The 22,196-nt window shown below is 38.0% G+C and overlaps 1 protein-coding gene across 1 annotated transcript; it reads right to left on the reverse strand.

Moving 5' to 3' along the window:
- Positions 1-10,854: 10,854 nt before the first annotated feature.
- On the reverse strand, positions 10,855-12,718 carry hoxc12a (homeobox C12a). The gene is made up of 2 exons (XM_061258804.1): positions 12,133-12,718; positions 10,855-11,093 (listed from the first exon to the last, which is right to left on the reverse strand). Exons 1-2 carry the CDS (start codon positions 12,716-12,718, stop codon positions 10,855-10,857), a joined length of 825 nt encoding a protein of 274 aa, XP_061114788.1.
- Positions 12,719-22,196: the final 9,478 nt, after the last annotated feature.

The raw sequence follows: 22,196 nt of genomic DNA on the forward strand, positions 1-22,196 counted from the left end.
AGTCTCAGTACTTTCAGAAACCTTAATTATTTGCATTGCCACCTCCACTTTGTATTAAAATGTAGGCCTCTACCACGGTAAAGTGTGCATATGCAAATACATAGTCACTGGAAATAGCTCTCAAAAGAATTACCCGGACACATCGAAATATATTTGAAAAAGGACACCATATTTGAGCAAAGACACATTTCATATGTTATAGACATATGCGGCACGTTGGAACACGTCGTAGATGCTTTCTTGAAAAATATACTGAGGTTAAACCAGAGAATATAATTTCCCCATGACACTTGGAGCGATTGTATCTTTGACGCGATAACGGATATATTTAACTTCCATATGCAACATCTTTGCGCCCACGAAAATGGTCATCTGAAGGAAGCTATTTAGTCGGTGTTAAAGTCACCAGTGTGTATCACAGATGAAGATTAAGGAATTTCGATAGGTTGTAACTATTCGAAACGACTAAATATCCATATGTCTTGCATCCTTGACTTCGTTATATTAGCTCTGATGCATTTTCCCAAAGACGTTTGATTTTATTTTTGGAACTAAAAAGATCGTCATTTTTATCTGATGAACACCGCCTAGTTTTCAAGTCTGCTGCACCCGTTCATTCCGGACATATTTAATCTCCTCTTCACATACAAAAACTAAAGCTCCTGCTTCAGCTATCGCTTCCGTCGTCCATCGCTCCCTTTCTGTATCGTTGGCAGAATTATTTAACCCAAAAACAAGAAATGACCTCCAGGAACAAAAATAAGATATAGGGGACAAATATATCAGGAAAAGCGTTTATGTTGTGAATTCTGTCCGTTTCCCCGTCCTTTCTTCCAAGCCGAGTCCTCCAGCGCTTGCGGTGGTGGGCATTGGGACGCCATATATGGCTCGTAGCCTCCTAACTTGACCTTCAATTTGTATGCCGTTCCCGCCCACATAGACAGTAGCAAACACAATGCGAGTGGACTGGCAAAGGGGGTGGAGAGGTTCATAACAAACTAATCTGCCTTCATGCCGCAGCTTTACCTAAACATTTTGTTCATTCACAAAAGTGCACGACCGTTAACGTTTCATTGCATGAATACGAAATGGTCTCCGTTCAATTAAAATCAAATAACACCCGTTTTTTCTCAAGTCCCTTGAATATTTGTGAGATGCAGAGACTGTGTCTGGAGTAGTATTTACAAAGCATTTAATATACTGACCGCCATTGCGGGGAATATTTGGACACTTAAAAACTAGGAACTGCAGCTTTGTAGCTTACAATTTTAATATTTTACAATGTATTCCGTAAAGTTCCACAATATCTCACTAGAAAATGAAAATATTAAAAGGGAGCACTGAGATATCATTGGGTTACTGAGGGAAAATACGATAAACAATTTTTTTAGGAAATCATTTATGATGTCGGCGGCCTTCTAAAAATGCGCTATGAGCGGTGTGTAGGTTATTTAGATATACATACTTGGTCTGCACGGGACAGAAAAGCATCTATAAAAATATATACTCTGTCGATTTCATAGGCTAAAGGTAGATATACCCTCGAAACCACGAAAACGGATTACCAGGAAGACTAAAACAACTAGTCTTCTATTACTACTACTACTACTACTACTACTACTACAACTAATAATAATAATAATAATAATAATAATAATAATAATAATAATAATAATAATAGTAGGCTACTACTACTACTGCTACTACTGATACTACTACTACTACTAAAATTACTACTACTATGACTACTAATAAAATTACTACTACTACTACTACTACTACTACTACTACTACTACTACTACTAATAATAATAATAATAATAATAATAATAATATAAATGAATTGAGAATTCATTGGAAATATTTATCAATATTTACAAACATTTTACTTCATTTTTTGCGCACTTCATGTCACGGTGGAAGCGATCAGACGGGCCACTTTCTCACCAGAATGGCAAATTTCAGGCGGTGGCCTTACTGATAATGCAGAGTTTTTCAGATCAATGGCTTCTTTTTCCATGTGTATTTGATTTTCATTTTTTATTTAATTTAAAATAAAGACGAATAAACAGACATCGGCGACGTGCGTAGTAGCATATAGCCAATTTAGTTCATTTAAAATTGAATTTAGTAACTTGCAGGACATTTGGTTTTCTCCTGTGCGTCGCCTACCTTGGACCAGTTCGGTGTATTTTACATTTCGAACTAATATTTTCATTATGTATTAGCCTACTTTGAATGAAGATACCAAGACATTACATTACATTACATTATTGGCATTTGGCAGACGCTCTTATCCAGAGCGACGTACAACAAAGTGCATACCCATAACCAGGGATAAGTTTGCTGAAAGACCCTAGAGGGAAGTACAATTTAAACTGCTACCTGTACAACAAAGATAAGGACGAGGGCCAAATTCTTTTTTTTTTTTTTTTTTTTTTTTTGAGAACAAATAAACAAACAAACAGAGCAAAAGTGACCAAAGTGAACTATCCAAACACTGCTTACCTAGCCAACTAAAAAGACAATTTTACGCGATTTAAGCATTCATATATGGAATTTAAAAACTTCACAGAAATTGGATCAATTGTTCGTAAGAAATCGTAGAGCAACAATACCAATTTACAGGTATAGGTTTCGGGTACAGACTGTAAAATGATAATCAAGTTGAATGGATAACGAAGTAGGCCACACAAAATCAATCGATCAATTTTAATCATGGCATTGTCTATTTTTCAATACCACAGTTTTGTCGCTAATGCTGCTATGACTTGCAGGGGAAAGTAGCCTTCTATTCGATTATTATTCTATTATTTGTTGTGAAGCTTTAAATTAAATGCTGATTGCATGTTTGGGGTTCTCCCGAAACAGTCCGTGTCCATGGCGACCTGCCTAGCATTTTCACCCACTGGAAAATGTAATTCGAAATATCCACGTGCCTAATGAACCTAAAGGAGAATATTCATAATATTAAATCACGTGATTTCACTCGCGACAGAGCCGTGTATATGCAAGCCATCCAATTATTTTTGTCTATGGCGCTAGGGAAGTTCAGCATTGTCGTTCATACGAAGCCTTCGATATGTTAGAGATTTGTATTTTTATTATAAATATTTTGAATAAATTCTTGCTTGCAATGTAAAGTAGGAACAGGACGATTCGATGAATATGTATTTGCTCCATTCAGTTTAACCAACAGATTGCTGCCATTGCACACCAATTTAACGCCATTTTGCTATAACCTATGTGTATAGGCCTACCAATTAAGACAAATACAATAAATGACAAAATATCATTTAAAATAGGGGGACAGACTACGCGCACAAACACACATGCCATTATGCGATAAAGCTCCAAGCTTGCATAACTCAAAAGCACTATCGGCATTCCTGACTTTGTATGGAGAAAACAGCTCGAGCGCTCGTTCCCTCGCCCTTCCACCTTCTCTTTGCGCCACAAACTACCAGCCCACTGCGGCGTCGCCGTTCAGTTTGTAGGACCACGTGACCCTCAAGTTGTGCGTGAAGTGCATGTTGTAGCTGGCTGACCTTTGAGCCGCCATAAACAGCCCGAGTCAGTCTCAAAGTCAAAACCGCCGGGATCTTCGAAAACAATTGCTATTTAGCCGGACAAATGTGTGTTTTTTTACATTTTGGCAAATACTTTAATGGGAAATATTAATGGGATCAGGCCAATGGCTGAAAACATGAAAATTGTCTCACATATTGAAACATATTCGGAACAGTTGCTGAAATGACATACTCCAGAGCGTGAATGAATATTAGTAATTTTAGTTTTATCAGTTTCATGCAGAAAGGGACACGGATAACGCAAATATTTCAAATAATGTCCGAAGCATTTGATTAATTGTTTCGTGTAAATACACACACATTATTATATAATTATATTAAATTCCTTCGACAGACAACCTTGACCATGACTTTGGGACCTACTTCACCGTCTGCACCCGAGACCCGGCGCTATTGCTATTTGCACTTCTGTTTACACTTTCGTCATTATGTGAGTAAGAGAACATTCAGGCTGAATTGTAGAGGTGGAGTTTGTTTTAATCCCTTTAATTGGAGTGGTAGCTGTGGAAGCCAACGAATGAGATAGATAGATAGATAGATAGATAGATAGATAGATAGATAGGTAGATAGATGTTTGACCCCCAGGCCCGTTTGACATACAGTTCCTGCGGTGTTTCAGTTCTTGTAGCGAAAATAAGGATTGGGAGTAGCACGCCGATTTTATACGTTCAGTCTCAACATGCAAGCTGCACCATTCTGAGGGTTAAATCAACACTAATGAGTTTATATGAGTCCAATAGGGATCATGTGAGCTCTGAGCTGATCTTCCCCTGATCTTATATTTTTTTGCCCGAACACATTGACATAGTATAGGTCGGTCAGCTGGATGGCTGGTTGGTAGGTTGGTTGATTGTTAGAATTTGGACTTCTGGGATAGGGACATTCTGTTGAGAAGATGGAGCTGAACAGAACAGCTGTCTGGCGATGGCCGAATTTCAGTCATTTTGCACAGTCAAATGTTCAGTGTTAAATCGAGTCAGATAGAGTAAGCCTATCCCTCTTGGACTCATATAAACTATATTACAGTTATATGAACACTAATGATTTTACTGTGTCGTCTGTATGCTGCACGCCTGTTTGTCACAGTACGGTGTGGAATAAGCCTAAAACCCGCGACCAAAACTGTTAAACGCAGGAACACCGTGAGACCAAAACTGTTAAACACAAGAGCACCGTGAGACCAAACCAAACGTTATTCGCCCGTGTCAGTCATTCAGAGGCTATCCACGTAGAGATACATTTTGTGATGTATAAAATATGGAGGAGGAGAAGAGTATCCCATTAAAATGAGACCATTTAACTTGACGCTGAATCTCGTTATTGTTACACATTCCCTACTACAACCGGGCTATGTTATAAGCGCAACATGTAGTATTGCGGCAGCTGTTGACCACTACCATTAACGTTGCTTGATTGTACAAATACAAATTGCCTAAATGTGTGCAATCGCATTAGAACTTGGACAAATATGTAGGCTACACCGACACACAGAAACACTGAGGAATATGGCTGTCCTAAAAATGGGCTGACATGGACACCTTATGCTAAAAGCACATCAGATGGTGACAGGAAAAGATCATTTTAATGAGTCAAAAGTACATCCATCCGAATAGCATCACAATATTTAAGGACATTCATGCATTTGATTAAATTTCATACGTTATCTTGACAACGCACACTCATTTTTAATTTCAAATGCTTTGAAATGCCACTATGGCGCTTGGTAAATGCAATTTAAACATGCATTTTACTATATAGGCCAATTCTAGCGTTATGATATAAGTTTAATGTTACTTCCAAAAACAGTGACGTGTTTAGCTTTTTTTTAAATGTTCTTCTAGCTTACATTTAGAAATTCCTTTGAATCGCACTAAATATGTAGTTTCTGCATTGTGCAGTTATCTGCCCAGAGCTCGGGTTGTCTCAGACCTGGCAGACCAGCCAATTATATATCCTTGATTGCAATCGATATCGCCTGAATAATAACTTCATCCATATCTCTCGCTTAGTTGAGATGTTAGGCCCGGCCTGATGTGAGATAGCTTTTGCTAAATTATGCAAAATTCCCAAGACCTTCGCAAATTTTAAAGAAAGTGGTTGCACGTGTAAGCTATAAAGCGTCAGGACTAAAGCCTAGATGCAGGTTAATATTAAATGCAATTCGAATATCCCTTGTGGTTGGGTTGTTGAAGCAGGTGATAAGACAGAAGGTCCATCACACAGGGATCCGTGACAAGGGTTCTTGTCATAGCAACGCACACAAGAGCTGCAGTATCATTGTGCTGACAAACAGAATACTATGTCTGTAAACAGGGCCATTAAGCCTACTCTTCGAGAAAAATGGTTACCTTACCAAATATCCACATCAAATAGCAGAATATTGGTCGTGGTAAAGGTTACCATCTAAACAAAAAAAAAACCGTGAACTCTATGCTCTTATCAAAACTAACCGGATTTTGTATTTACACGGGCTATTTAATTTAAAAGATAATCTAGAAAACGTACATTTTGGTGATCCGGTAGGAGTGAACCTTGAAAACCACGAAAATAACGTTATCGGAGGAATTCTAAAATCAGATATATTTCACATAGCTTCAGGGTAAAAGTATCCTACTCCTGTGCCAAAGTAGGCTACTCTTACCTTCAAACAGTTTTGCACAGGAAGCCAAACTGTTTGAGAATAAACAATGCGATGATGGGTAAATGAGGACAAAGGTAGGCTATACTGACTTTCTGAGTAATTGTCCTGTATTGCGACAAAACTGAGAACATATAAAGTGGGTTACGTTGTTTTGATAGAGTGTAGGACTTTATTAAAAAAAAGCCTAAATACGGCCAAGGGAGGAGTACGGAAAGGGAAATAGGATTAGTGTGTGGGCTTCGGTGTTCTGGTGTTCTAGTTGCCCAAAATCCATTGGCAGATGAAATTATCAATATATGTATTTATTTTAAAGGGCAGTCTTTATACGCGGTCCTGTATAATATATACAAGCAAACAAATTAACATCCAGCAGTGGGCAGCACGGTAAACAGACCCAAGCTCAGTTCCATAAATATCCTTGAAGGGATAGCTTTTAAGATAGCGCAAGGAACACTTTGGAGTGCGAGTTATATGATTTTGTCATTAACCATAAAGTTCCAGTGAGACATATAAAGACATAATAATTTTTCATAACCGTATTACAGATTACCCATAGCTTCTGGGCTGACACAACAAGCAAACAGCAGGATACCACACCGCTGATTTCAACACTATTTTAACTGCATGAATTCACTGATTGGACTACCGTTACCGGTAACGTTATATCTACCGTCAAACCGATGGGGGTTAAGCCAAATGATTCTGGGTATAGATTTGGAATTAGGCCAAAATAGTGCTAATATAATTTGAACACGCGATGGCAGTCATATTATAAAATTGTATTTTCACTCATGTGATCCTTCTAAAGGTAGAAAAGGAATGTCTGCCCGTGCATATGTCTTCCTATCAAATCGCTGGAATTGTCCCCATACTGCAAATTCAAAGCCAGATCAGTAACAGAGACTTATGAGTCATTTAAGGGGAAACTTGAGAAATCTAGAAACGACACTGCAGCGAAGAATGATCCGACTTGTGGTGGTTTCGAAGTTGAAGTTCACGAACAATTTAAGTTCCTGTTGAACTCCGTCATTTCACTGCATACAATGTGTCTTAGGTAATGAGATGAGCACAGACGTTTGCGCGAGAGGGGCTGACAGACCGATTAAACTTGGCAGGGCTGCGTGGAGTTCATTCAAGTTCAGCGTGCAGGAATCCCACGGAAACATGGGTAAAAAGCTGCGCATAAGCACTGCATTTGGATTATTTTAAAAAAGGACACAGTCTCAATTAGTCCAACCCCCAGGAATCGGGGGTGTGCCGCTCACGGAAATCTACAATATCCGTCCTTAACCACAAACACGCACCACATTGACAAAATTGTAATAGGCCTGCATATGTATGTGTTGTACCACGGGCGTATTTATGGAAACATGTACAAAGATATAGGCCTGGTTGTTGTCCCTGTAAAATGCGCTCCTCTGTTCCGTATTTTAGTAGGCTTATTCGTTCACATTTTTTAGATGATGTACACCATTTAACTGGCGGTAAAGCTTTTCAATTTAAATACGATCTCTTACTATGCACTTAATGGCGACGTGGAACCGTGTGACTGGCAAGGAGGACTTTGGTTTGTGGGAAATTAGGTTTATTTGCCCATTACCAATACCACGGCTTTATAAAATAGCTACTTCGCCCGAACAGAAATTCCAATAATAGAAGACCATCGTTAAATGTTTAAAATTCTGCAACAGACCGACCCGATCCGAATTCACGTTCAACAACCAGCTAACAGTGATTGTGTACGGTCTATCGTATATATGGAATGGCAAAAGCGTTTACTTTAACTTCTTTGCAAATAGACCGGTCCTTGGCAAAGAAATGATGCAAAGAGTACCTTCGGCACGCAAATGTAAAAAAACATTTGGCTTATTTGGATCAAACATTTTGGAGAAATGAAACTACGCAAATCAAATGTATTATTTGCCAGTGTCTCTCAAGAGATACTAGACTACTTGTGGCTCTTATGGGACGTCACAAGATGCGTAGAAGCAGTGATAATAGTAGTCAGGTAGCAATAAAAGTAATTTTACTTTAGAGACTTTTATTTAGACTTTTTTTTAAAGAAATGAAAACGTACACATACATAGATACATTCATTAATTCATAACATAGTATTCATACAAGACAGCGTTTTTACAATCGCACGTGAGCATTCTGAAACGGGATTTGGTGCTTCACAATGTACAGACAGACAGACAAAGAGACAGACAGACAGAAAAAATGAAATAAAATACGCCCGTAAAAGGACGTTCTAACAAACAAGTAATAGTATTATAACAAATACGGTAATATCTTTACATTAGGGTACACCAAAAAGGTACATGGCGAGTTGAGTTTTCAGAGACTGAAATCAGGAAACGAACACAGCAATACGACCATATAAAAAAAGATGAAACACAAAAAGCACCATAATTTACTCTGACCCGTCCATTAAAAAATAAAATTATTTTTAAAAATGACAATTATGAAATCCTTATATATATATATATATATATATATATATATATATATATATATATATATATATATATATATATATATTTCAAGGATTTCATGTATATATAATTATAACTATATATAGCCTATATATGAAACCATATACTGAGAGTGAGAACTTGTTAGGCCAACTAACAATAATCAGGAATTTTATTAAACTGTACAATTATGCTAAGACGGCATACTTCTTTATCCTTTTGTATGTGATTATTGTTATTATTGTTATTATTATGATTGCTATTATAATTGTAATTATTAGTATTGTGATTGAAAATTAAAATAGGCAAGAGATGAACAATAACAATATAATTAATAATTACCATAATATTTATAATCATAATACTACCACCGAAAACAGTGACTGATTAGTAATGCGTTCATAAGGGTGTAAAACAAATACTTTATAGGTCTATATCTCTCACAACAACCGTTATATTTAATATATGCGTCAATTGGGGATACAATGTAATTTCGTTGGGTTTTCGTCATATGCATAATCCTTTTTTAGTCTGTCCCCGGTGTAAATGATATTTATAATACACATTTCAGCTTGCATGTTACAAAAATGTTACAATATTTAAATATACTCATTCACTTAAATTATCATAGCCTACAGCTTGAAAACATTAGGTAACTTTACGGAAGCAATTATTTCAACCTTGTTTCAAACTATTTAGGATAAAACGAGCTATCGCGAGGTTTTAAGTTCAATGTCAATATATTCAATGTGAATGGCTGATGTATCTGCCTCCACCGCAATCCTCAAATTGCACAGCATCCCCGCAGCATTAAGAGTAGGCTATAGTATTATTAGATTATGAAGCTGTGCCATGGATTTGCACTGACTAAAGACCAATGTAGTCTTCCTTATTATTGCAATAAACAGCCCCAGTTAATTATTTAGCTACCTTATAACACAACTATTAATTTACAGAAAGTCGGGGCTTAAAGGGTGATATCTTATAGCAGAAGGGAACCCGATCCCTTTACCCCCATCCACCTAATTACTTTTAAATGATGTTGGGGTGCTTATATATATATATATATATATATATATATATATATATATATATATATATATATATATATATATATATAAAGGTTCTCGCCTTAGATATAAGGCGAGAACCTTTTGACAGTCCTCACTTAACATGTTCTTTGAGAAGCCGGGGCATATCAAAACAGACGAGGGGGACTAAGGCTCGCGCATGTCCTGTCCATGACCGTGAACGTGCCCCCCCAGCGCACGTGGCGGTAATTGCGGCCCTCCCGTTCCAGAAAACGCTTGGTGGAGGTATGAAATGTTCCGAATGTACACAACAGCAGAGCAGCAGCGAATGAAAGCAACATCGTGTGGACTAAAGTCTTGAATTGAATTGCTGAAGTATCGGCTAAAGCCTATATTGTTATTATTGTATCTCATGTTGTATCGCTTCTCGTGCAGTCATTTTCGGCGTTACTTTCACCTCAGATAGCTATTGGCTTCCGTCTTCTTTCTCACCCGAAATGTGCAGGCTACAACACTACTAGACAGCATGCATTTTTCTTAAAATCATGAATAACTACACAATAAATGATTCCTATAAACAAGGCCTCACATAAAGCAGCTGGCCAAAATCCTACAGGTCCAAGAAAGGGTCTACATTTTGAAAAGATGCAATATGCGAAGACATATCAAGGATACTAAAAGAATGGCATTGCAGTAATTTAACGTGAAACACTGGACTGTTTTTAAACGACCAAATTGCAGAGTGAACATCCCTACAGAGTGTAATTTGTTGGGTTTGCGTGTGTGTGGGGGTGGGTGGGGGGATGTCGCATTTGGATGTCGCCTGCAGTGAACACTCACTGCACTGCTTCCAACAGACTGTACAGAACCGATAACAAACCTCAAACCTTCTGTGCTGTTATTTGGTCAACTGTGCTGTTGAATGTGCTACTATACGTTCTTTATATATTTTTTAGACATACTGCCTTTACTCTCAGGCGGATCTCTGTAAGGTGTGCATGCTTCGTGATAGTTATTAAGGAATAATCGATAACAGAAGGCTACATTTGATCAATATATGTAGGCTATACTGCTAGGTGATTGGTTCAGATTTTTTTCCTTTTTCATCGTTTTGCTCTCTAAAAGAAGGACAAGGCTTGTTCCCTTAGCAACAGTCTTTTCTTCTTCATTCGTCGGTTCTGGAACCAGATTTTAACCTGTTGGTCACTAAGATTGAGGCGGTCGGACAACTCCCTCCGTCGCTGTCTGGTGATGAACTCGTTGAGCATGAATTCGCCCTCCAGCTCGGCGAGTTGGAGTTTGGAGTAGGGTTTGCGTTTCTTGCGGGTCCGGGTGTGGATCGGGTACCACGGGGCACCTGGAGGGGGCATAGTCCGTATTGTGAACACGTATTAGACACAGCATTCACGGTTCCTTAAAGGGCTGTCAGATAAAGACTATATTTATATATATAGATAATATATATTATATTTATATATCACAGACTGACGTCAAAACACCCAGGATTTGACAAACACTGACTTTGTTCATTCGCCTATCCTTTAATGCATGCGGATTTTAGTCGGCTCGTTTTTCATTAGAATTCTCAAAGACGAGATAGGTAGGCCCATGCTAACTGATGCTGGTCTTTCACATCTGCCTTAATAATGTAGACGAAAGTGAAGTAAAATCCGTTTTCAATGTGGAGACAACGGTAGTCCAGAACATGTATCATATCTTTCTTGCAAACATGGTAATCTCGTCTCCTGTTCTGTATACAGAAATAGGCCTCCATAATTTACAGTAGTCTCTGTCACATGAAGTTTTACAGTGGCAGTTAAAGTTACATTAAGGTGATAATGAAGTCCTGCTTGCAAATACCCAGACGTATTTTCCTTTTTCAAGGCATATTAAATGGCTTCTTAGTGAACAACGACATGTATTAATTCTTTTTACGAGTCATTAAAAGAAAAACCAACCCGGTCTCCTCTCAGTGCAGTCACCCACAGCGGACCGCTCCTTTAAGTAATCGCACCCTAATTTATGTGCACAATCAAAAGCCTCCAGTGCGTTACTTTCCAAATATATTGATCACAATACTAAGTACCCATAACTCCAAAGTATTTTTTAAGGTAAATATGCTTAAAACATATGCATTGTAATCACAAAAATTGAGCTTTTAATATGTCGTGAAAACATTGAAAGCGAATGGCTGAAACGAGCCTTTTTAGGGCTACCCCTAGCGGCGTCTGTCCACCACGCAAGTCCGACCAAGGGCGAGCCTGCATATTTCAGCGGTGTAGCACCGGCAACAAATCAGTTAATAAACTTGGGATGAAGCGCAGCAAATCCATGCCTCTAGCGCATGCAAAACAACCAGGTGTTGCTGTTATGAACACAGTTGCAGTGATACTCACCTCCTGCGGCCATGCTGACAGCGTGGTTTCCTGGCGACGCCAGTGTCTGTGGGTCGCTAGCGGGGGTCTTCCCACCTTCGTTGAGCAGCGACGAGCTAGAGTCGGATTCAAGGGACTGACATGACGGCGGGTCTTGGGTCAGATGCTGGGCCCCATAGTCATATTTAGAGAAGGTACCACTGTTTTCCATCCCGTTGTGAAGTCCGTGCTCGGACGACATGGAGGAAGCGTCTCTTGCCCTGTCCTCTCGTTTAAGGCTGGCGCCCTCCGTACAGTTATCCCTGTTGATGCTGCCGTTGCCGTAGTAGCATTTACCGTCATCCTGCCGGGTAATTTCACACGAACGGTTGAAAGAAGGGTTAATGGGGACCGGGCTTCCGAAGTAAGATTGAGGGTATCCATTGCAGTGCTCCGTTGCGTTCCACGGGAGGGAGCATACATTGTCCCTTCTCGGGTAGGAGAGGGAAGGTAGCCCCGCCAGTTGTCCGCCGGATGCCCTAAAATTTGGAAAGTAAAAAGTGTCTCCCGTGTGGATGTTTACCAAAGGTCCCACAAACCCAGGATTAAGGAGATTATGTTCGCCCATTTCCGCGGGCCCGACGAACAGCTTCTAGTTTATTGCAATCTGACATTTAACATAGTTAAACCCAGAGATGCGTCTGATTGGTCGTCCTCAGGTCACGTGGTCGTGCTAACTCGCGCAGCAGAAGGTACCACCCACTAGGTCCATTTCAGACAAAACAAAACATTAACTTCTGTATTACGGGTTTTATACGCTTTTTAAAAATACTATAAAGTATTTTATTTAAAATGTAGATTCTTGCCATGTTACATTGCAATCAGTGCGAGCTAAATTTTTAAAGAGGAAGCTGCAGATATATGGAACTATCCTTTAATGTATTTAAGTCTTTAAATGGTTTCTCCTGCTAAAAATGTTTATTTTCCAAGAAGGAGGATGAGGATTTGACGTTTTATTTTCGAGCAAATTACGGTTAAATTCAATGTCATATAAAGCCGCGATGTCGCTTTTTACAGGTTTGGTTTAAGGACATACTGATACCCATAGCCACACTCCGCTCATATTTACAGTAACGGGGTCAGTAGGTTGAAACCATTGGCTCTGTAAAATAAGACGATCTTCTATAAGGTTATTTTAACAGCATATATTTCAAATAATGTACTCTCGTACACCTCACAGGAACAACTTAACAGATACCCCCAATAAACGGCCATAGCCATACACTGCGAAGCTTGTTACAGTGTCCGCCATTCTTTTATATGGATTTTACTAGGGAGTTGAAGAGACGTAGAATGGTTCCCTCAGTCTAAAATCATTGGGCACTATTTGATTCATAATTAAATGTATACATTCAAAATGAATAATAAAAATATTAACCATTGCCTATTGAAAAAAGAAATTGCAAATGTTTGAGAGAAAATAATAAACATGTCCATGGGCTGGAATAGGTTTTTTTATTTTTGTTTATTCATTAAGACAAGGTGTCAGTGGGATGAAATTCGCTCTCCCAGCAATGAAACAAAGTAGGCCTACATGTTTTGAAGATACGTACTATGTTATACAAGCATTTTGTCAAATCCAAATTCCAAATCCTTTCAAAGCTATCAAATTGTATGATGTATAGCTTACTGTCGCTGCCAAAATATGCCCTTATGCCCTAGCATGGCCATGCCCCGATTCCCCTTTCTCACCCACCCCCGCCCCCCCCCCCCCCCCCCTCTCATCCCCCCTTCTGCCATCAGATCAGATCATTGCATTAACTATTAACTACTCCTGGATCACGTGGATTCATCTGGAAGGTTTTACATATACAGCCTGTTTACCAACCATGCATACGCTGTCAGTCTGGGAGTGGAGTAATGCTTGACTCCAATTAAACTGTAACATATCTTAATTAAACCTCCGTTATAGAAATACCAACAAAATAAAGCGATAGCGCCGCATCGCCTTATGAACTGTATGTACGACGTTGTGTGTAATGCAATATTATGTAACAATAACTTTTGTTACATTCAAAACCAGCACGTTTGTGTGTGTGTGCGTGTGTGTTTGTGTGTGTGTGTGTGTGTGTGTGTGTGTGTGTGTGTGTGTGTGTGCGAAGAAAGGTTTGCTACTTCTTTCTGATACCAGTACTACTACTTCTACTTTCCGGTTTTTGTGTCTGATATGATTATTATTCATATTATTATTAACATTATTGTTGTTATTATTATGATAATAATAATCATAATAATTGTAATATTATTACTGTTGTTGTTGGCACGTCTGGCACAACATATCATACTAATGAACCAAAATATCAACCGCTTTTTACGTTTGCTTTAAAGTGTCTGACTTTAAACTCATTAATTATTTGCGGCAGAAACCCATCTTATTACGTCAGGTAAGGTCAAGAATGCACACTACAATCTCGAACGCTTTCCCACATGAATGTTTTTGTCTCAATGGGCCCTGAGTGTCGCCTCGTGATTGAAATACCTCGTAGCCATTTTGTCTCCTGAGGCAGCACAACAGAAAATCCCAGTGAATGCAGCACGCTACAATAGTGTGGCGAAGTCGATATCATTTCAGAACTTCTCAGCTTTACAACGATGATAACCCCGAAGCACCATGGGGGAAATGGCAGCTACATGTGACACACCGAAATACACACACCGAAATTATTCGTACCCAATTAAACAAGCGCAAACTAGCCGTTAGGCCTATACATATACACGCAAAAGTGTACATTAAGGATGTGGCTAGTTTCTTTAGAATGATGTGAGACATAAGATTATGTTTTTACCTTAAAAACGAGTCACCGGAGACGCAGGCCACGCTGTTGTTACCCCCACGCGCCACAAATAATGATGAGTCACAACGCTTCATGAATGTCTAAAATATAAAATAATTTCTTCTCCAGGAACTCCGCGGTCGGCGATTTTGAAAATATATATGAAAAAAACAAATAAACTGACCATACGCAGAGAGTCAACTGTATATAGGCTACGAAGTTTCACTTTTCGCTTAAGAAGTCGGTTAACCATTTGGCGCATGGCAGTTCAAGGTCACAGTCTAGTACATGAATGTCCGCATCTATTTGAAATTACGCTGTTGGAATCCGCTGTCCTTTCCAGACAGGGCAATAGAAGAAAAAACAATAGAGAGCTCGCCCCCCCCCCCTTTTTGGGTTTGTTTCATGCATTTCAACAGTTAAGCTTATTGCCCTGCAGAGACTATTTTGAAGCACCCTACTTCTGAATCTATCTATCTGTCTATCTATCTATCTATCTATCTATCTATCTATCTATCTATCTATCTAAATAAATAAAAAAATAAAAAATAAAAAAATAAACAAACTCAGAGATACTCTTGAACGTGTTATGCTAGAACAAAGGCCAAACGTAACTCGCTAGTATGTCGTCCTTCGCTCCAATTCTACAGTGTATTTTAGACATGGGCAAACATAGTTTTGTGTTTGAGGTCCGTATACTTTTAAAAAGGAAAGTCATTATCATTGTGTTTTTACTAAAGTAAACACAACTAAATAAAATTGACACACACTAATAGTTTTAATATCTCTTAAGAAACATAACGTTCTGGAACACTGAGGAAACTACAGAAGCAATTATCAGTCGCAAAGGCAAGTCGCAAAGGCCATATTGACCTTCTTGTTAAGAAAAGAGAAAAGCACTATGTACAGTTATAGAGAGGCTTGCTGTATTCACTCTATGTGTGTGTTCGTGTAGGCGCGCGCGAGTCCATGTATGTCTGCGCAAAGAGATAAACAAAACAAAACTTTGAACTTGACCGCCAAAGGGGAAAAACATCTGGTAAGTGTTGTGCTCTCAAACATATTCTAGGTTAATATATTGAAAAGGAAACCATTGTACTTTTTTCACAGTTTATTGCATATTAGCACGAAAGATGCGATTGTTTTTCTTCTTTATTTTCCAATAAAATGTATCTGCTAAATCGACTATTTGCAATGAAAAACTTGAACAGATTGCGATTACATGTTCAAATATTTACACGAGTGTCCCACATGTTATTATATATTAGCCTATAAAAGGCCAAAATATTAAAAACATAAACGCCATTTCGTTTAATTACATTTGTAGGCTAACATTTTTAGTTTTCGTTTAAGTAAAATTATGACATTTACGGTTACTAGCCTCGGCCTAATTGAAACAGTATAGTCATACCAAAGCAATGAGCACACCCTTAATAAGGGTAATTTGTGATTTTAAAAGCCCGCAGTGAAAATTGCATTATTATAAATTCATATCATGTATGCATTATTATAGATTCCGTCAGGTGGTATTATAGACTCCGCTGATTAACCATTAACTTTGTCATCTAATTTATAAAATGTAGCTTATGTGTCAAAAATGTTGAATGATGTCATTGTATCATACACACAAGCATGCGCGCACCCCCGTTCAAAGTCTGGAGCTTTAGCTGTGTATCTTCGTGGGACAAATAGGCCTACTGTACTTTTGATTTGATCTGATATGTAAAGCCGCCTAGAACATAAAAAAATAGAAAAGAGAGCGCATAGCTATATTCACGTAAATATGTTAAACTTAAACAGAATTAAGTGTTAAGTTCTGCTTATACTTTTTAATATATGTAGCTTTCATCCAACTGACATTTTGCCTTTTGAAAACAATGTGACCTGGACATCCGGTCGCCAAAAACTGGGGTGGAGTGATTGCCATATAATACATGAACGACCTGATCAGAATTGACTGAATTTCTTTGTTTAGGTTGATTAGGGTGATTTTAGTTATTCGCAACGTTGAAATATTATGCACGGTCAGTCATTTATTTTTATTTTGTTCGAAACATGAATACGCGAGTTCTGATTATATATATATATATATATATATATATATATATATATATATATATATATATATATATACATACATATATGGCAGCACAAGTAAACAGCTTTAATACAATAGAATAAGAGCGACAACACTACTACATTTAGAATGGAATGGTGTTGTCATTATTTATTATTATTTATTATTTACTAATAGTAGTATTTACAATGTTTCCAAATAACTAATGGGGACATATTTTTGGCACCTAAGATTTTGTGGCCTAAACAAAACTGACGAGCTGCATCTTTACATTATAATCTTATGAGCCAATCACGTAGTCTAAATTCATTTGAAGCTCACATTAATAGACAACGTTTGAATGTTCATGTTTTTTTTCTGTTTGATTGTATAGTCAAATAGCCTGAATGAATAGCCTTAACTTTTCTGTGATTGAAAGTGCATGATCATCATGTTGTAATTTCTCATATATATTATGACATCATATCACAATTAATGATAATTGGGCCAACACAAGTTGAATATCCGGAGTGTAGCCCAGCTAATAAAATATCTAAGTGCTACAATTCAACGTCATTGTTATGATGTTAGCTTGCTCTATATGAGCGCTAGCCTACTATTGTAAGCAGCGCCAGGTGGTTGTTCCACTTCCTGATATTTCCATCCAGTAGCCACCAGAGGTTATCAGCCGCCTTTCTCTCCCCTGTCCCGGCCTTACATTTCATTTTCCACTACCTGTCACGTGACTTCCTATAAAACATCCACATCCGATTGATTAACCAGCATCATGTACTTTATAATGACATCATCTAAATATATACATAAGTACTTCATTACCCTTGGAAAATACTCCCTATTGTTGTGTAGGAACATCAAATGTGTTGCTGATGCGCAAAGAATGCCAAACAGCAATGCTATTGGTTGTTCGAACTCTGTTCATCAAAGTTTTAAATTCATTTGGAATGAGCCATGTTATGGGTTACTATTTCAAAGGATCACGCTTATATCAAATGTACCCGTTTTTTTTTTAGATAGTGCCATTTATAAAATAAATACATTTAAAAAAGTAAACGCACCTAACATTGTTTAAATATTTATTTTGCGAACACCATTCAGCGAGGGACCGCAGTTCACCCCCTACATGAAGGCGATATAATTAACTGAAATAAAACGTAAGAAATGAGTGAAAGCGCATGCAAATATTATACAGTAGGCCTACTGATGGAACTACGACAGAATTCTTGTTCAGAATATTGATATATGGAACTGTTGGCGAATTACGTTCCAGAATTTTAATATTTAATTCAAAAATTGCTTAATTATTGCGGATTGCCTGTCATTGCTTTGAGAAACGCCGAAAATACATTAACGCGCTTGTTCTTCAAATCATATGACAGCAGAATAATATTGGTAGGCTATATGCTCATGAATTCCATTCAAATGTATTTCAATATATCCTATAAATATAACAAATATAACAGGCAAAATGAACATATTTCTAATTATTGTTTTGATTTTATGTAAACCTTTTTACATTTATGAGGAAATGTGATATAAAGTACATTAAATTTCATCACTCCTGTAGCCTACTTAGCAGTTCGGGTGACTTAGCCAACTAAGCTGTATTTAGTTGCTGATGAGAAAATGAATGTTGTTTTTTTTTGCAAAATATGTATTGAACTGCAAATATATTGAAGTTATTATGTGTGTGCTCGTGTGAGGGTGTGTGTGTGTGTGTGTGTGTGTGTGTGTGTGTGTGTGTGTGTGTGTGAGGGTGTTGTTATCCAGGTCTGACACTGTTGTTTATATTAATCAGGTGCATGCTCTGTTATGTCTTACATTATGAGCTGTTCGGATTTTTACAAATATTTATTTTATATGTGCATGCACGTTTCTATTTGATAGCGGAATTATTGTAAATAGGCACTTATTTTGAAGTATCCAGCTACATTGAGGAAACGTGTGTGTCCGTGCGTGCGTGTGTGTGTGTGTGTGTGTGTGTGTGTGCGTGCGCGCGTGTGTGGCGTGTGTGTTCTCTCCTGTGTTTCTCAGAATAAAATTCGTTATAAAAAAGTAGGATTAAAATCAACCGTCACAAGTTAGAAAATATAACTATATCGTTATTAAGTAATATTACTGGTACAAAATGAATGCGACGTCGGATACGATGTGTTATAAAAAGTCAAATTGCTGTTTAAAAAATTGCGCTGGCCAAAATTACTGGTTTATTGACCATCCATCGTCCCCAAATCATGCGCGTGCAGAGGCCTGTTCTCATTCTGGTTAATTCCAAATCGAGCGATGAGCGAAGCAAGTTGAAGTTTAAAAGTTTTTTTTTAAATTCCGAGGTCTGATATCACCACAATAATACCATCTGAAACAAATATACCCCAAACGTTACAGTTATACAGGGATGCGGCATTCCCGTCACTCACACGGTGTGAATAAAATAGTCATACCTTGAAGACGTGACCTTGTGTGCGACGTCCGTTTCTCTTCAAGGCCGACGAATGGTTGATCTCAAAGTGTGCACCTTGCTGATAAGTAATGATAAGAAAATTCTTTTTCGTGCTGTATAGTCAAGGTGGCGTTAACTTCCATGACTTCAACGTTCTACCTGGCTCCGGTGGCCAGTGCCCCACACACCTTCGGTAATGAGCTTTAAACGCCATTTAGGGTCAAAAGAAAAAGTCCCGGGCAAGGAGCCGTAAAAGGAAGTGGAATAAAAAGTAGAAAAGACAGAACTGAGTATGATTTTTAAAGTAAATCCTACAGGATATTTAACATATTTTAAGGTCAAGGGGCATCTGTGCACTTCCGCAATTTTACGCATTTACGGCATACTATTAACTCGAGCTGTCTAGACTTGGAAATGACACCTTGTTTGCCTGCAAACAAACCGCGCGCATTAGCCCCCCACCCCCTTTCTTCCTGTTTATTATGCACGAGCTGTTGTGATGTCAAGGTCAAAGTGACTGCCTAGTCAAGGCCAAGGGTAACACAGACGTGACGTCAGCACACGAGACACCCACGGGCACGACTCACCTTGTTATCGCAAACATAGAGCAAAAGTTTTGTGAGTTTTTATTTATTTATTTATTTATTTATTTTATTTTATTTTTTGGGGGGGGGGTATGAAAATGTCTTTCATTCGAGGCGTAATTGTCGTTGCATTTATCAATTCTTTCTCTTTAGGGTAAAGGAATCCATGCTTTTAATACCTCGAAAACTTGAATGCAGTATATAGTCCACTTTTATGTCTACGACCGATACTTTAGTATAATGATGGGATGTTGGCATTAGCTGTCATTTAATTGCATGCATCACTGGTATTCTGCAATGCACATCGAAATGGATCCTTGCTTTTATCTCAACGGCACAAAGTGTATGGACACACACATACACACATATACACATGCGCAAATAGTTGGCTTAAGTTGGCTAAAAAGTTTGAAAAATGAGTCACAATTTTGTAAACAGCTAGTAGCTATTAAAATAACCTTCGCATACTTCGCCTCGTTATGGAAATATATAATTGGATTGAGTAGTGCGTAGAGGACTCTGGAAACCAAACTTCAGTAAATGGGAATGAAAAAAGACTACTCCTACTCCTACAAGTAGGTTACATGCTAACATTTCCTCGTGTGGGTTACAATGAATGAACTCATGTAAAACAATTTGATGTGTACAAATAAAACAGGAGAGAGAGTGCAACTGAATTTTACGTCATGACCCCAAAAAGAAACCACCGGTAAAGTGCATTTTAGAAATGCATGTTAATTGAAAAATAAAAGTCCAGTCGGGCCTACAACTAATCAGTCGTGAGACAAATGTGCACGTTGAGCTAGCTATAGTTCTTGTCACCTGCACAACCTGTTCAGGGTGAGGAAGTTTTAAAAGTTTGTTATTATCGTATTTCTTGTTTCTCACATACAAGAAGGCGTGTGATCCAAAGTTACACCTCACAAATGATCTTCATTTCAAGGGCAAAATACAGTATGCTACGGAATAAGTGCGAATGGTCACAGCCTTGTCCGCACCTGTAAAATGCATACACCTTTAGAAGAGGCCGCTGCAAACACCCGTCTCTTCACATTATTTTACTAAATAAGTCGTGTGCCAAGAAGGATATGGAAATTAATCAATCGAATACGAAATATATGTACAAAATGACAAAATCAAATAGGCTACAGTACAGCACAATTTGTAAATCATTTAACAAAGAGTCCGCAATATTTCTATGGCTTTCTAACGTTGAGTAACCGATATTTCCCTTTTCTTTAACGTCATTATGAGCTCAACTGCTGTGTGAGTGATGACAAATGCATACTTGATTAAATGTCACATTGAAATATATATCAAAAGTTTGTTTCCGATTTATTAAGTTCATGATGTGTTTACGTTTATGTTATCACGTTTATTACGTGTTTGATTTCACCACGGACAATGAATGATAATGCCGACAATATTTGGCATTGAATAAGAAAAATTAATCTCATTATATTGTCATGTTGTCTGAAAGCAATAGCCATGATATTTTCATTCTGTCACCAACAAAAATGCATATTGAATTGCAATAATCATTAAGTATATAAAAATAAACGAATTAATACATGTTTTAAATCTTTGGCATTCAAGATACAGAAAGAAGTGGTTGGTTTCCACTATGCGTCTCATGATTCTCAACATTGGTTGATCTGTTGCGAATCATGAGACTCATGGCTTGAAATAGCCCGCATAACAAGTTATTATGAAAATGAGATTATTGGACGCAGCATTTTCTGTTTCCTGCATACCCCCCCCCCCCCGCGCGCGCGCACACACACACACACACGCACACACACACACTTCCTAGTGTAAATCAAAGTGATTCTGCTCCTCAAACTCAGTTTGATAAGAATCTGAGTCCGCTGATTTGTTCCTGGACAACAAAGAATTCTTCAGGTTATGTCAGTTCTTCGTGTCAAGGCTTTAAGAGTAGCAAAGACAGTGAAATAACAGGCTATGCATTGAAATGCAAAATCGACTTTTACCTCATGTTTATCACAAATACATAACTTGTGAATGTTCATACAGAATGCAAAAAATGATGATGTGTGGCCATGTTATTATCCATCGTATAATAAATTACGTAAGGTGACGGGTCTTGTTATACTAGTTATAGAAGTCAATGGTGATGATCGCGCGCGCGTATGTGTGTGTGTGTGTGTGTGTGT

The sequence above is a fragment of the Conger conger genome, chromosome 10 (assembly GCF_963514075.1).
Source record: "Conger conger chromosome 10, fConCon1.1, whole genome shotgun sequence".
NCBI classification, from domain to species: Eukaryota; Metazoa; Chordata; class Actinopteri; order Anguilliformes; family Congridae; genus Conger; species Conger conger.

What these genes read in the sequence shown, in the direction of transcription:
- hoxc12a (XM_061258804.1), bottom strand. Translation starts at nt 12,718, where the DNA reads ATGGGCGAACATAATCTCCTTAATCCTGGGTTTGTGGGACCTTTGGTA. An exon ending in TGTCAGCATGGCCGCAGGAG is followed by an intron (nt 11,094 to 12,132) that starts GTGAGTATCACT and finishes TGCCCCCTCCAG; the next exon opens with GTGCCCCGTGGTACCCGATC.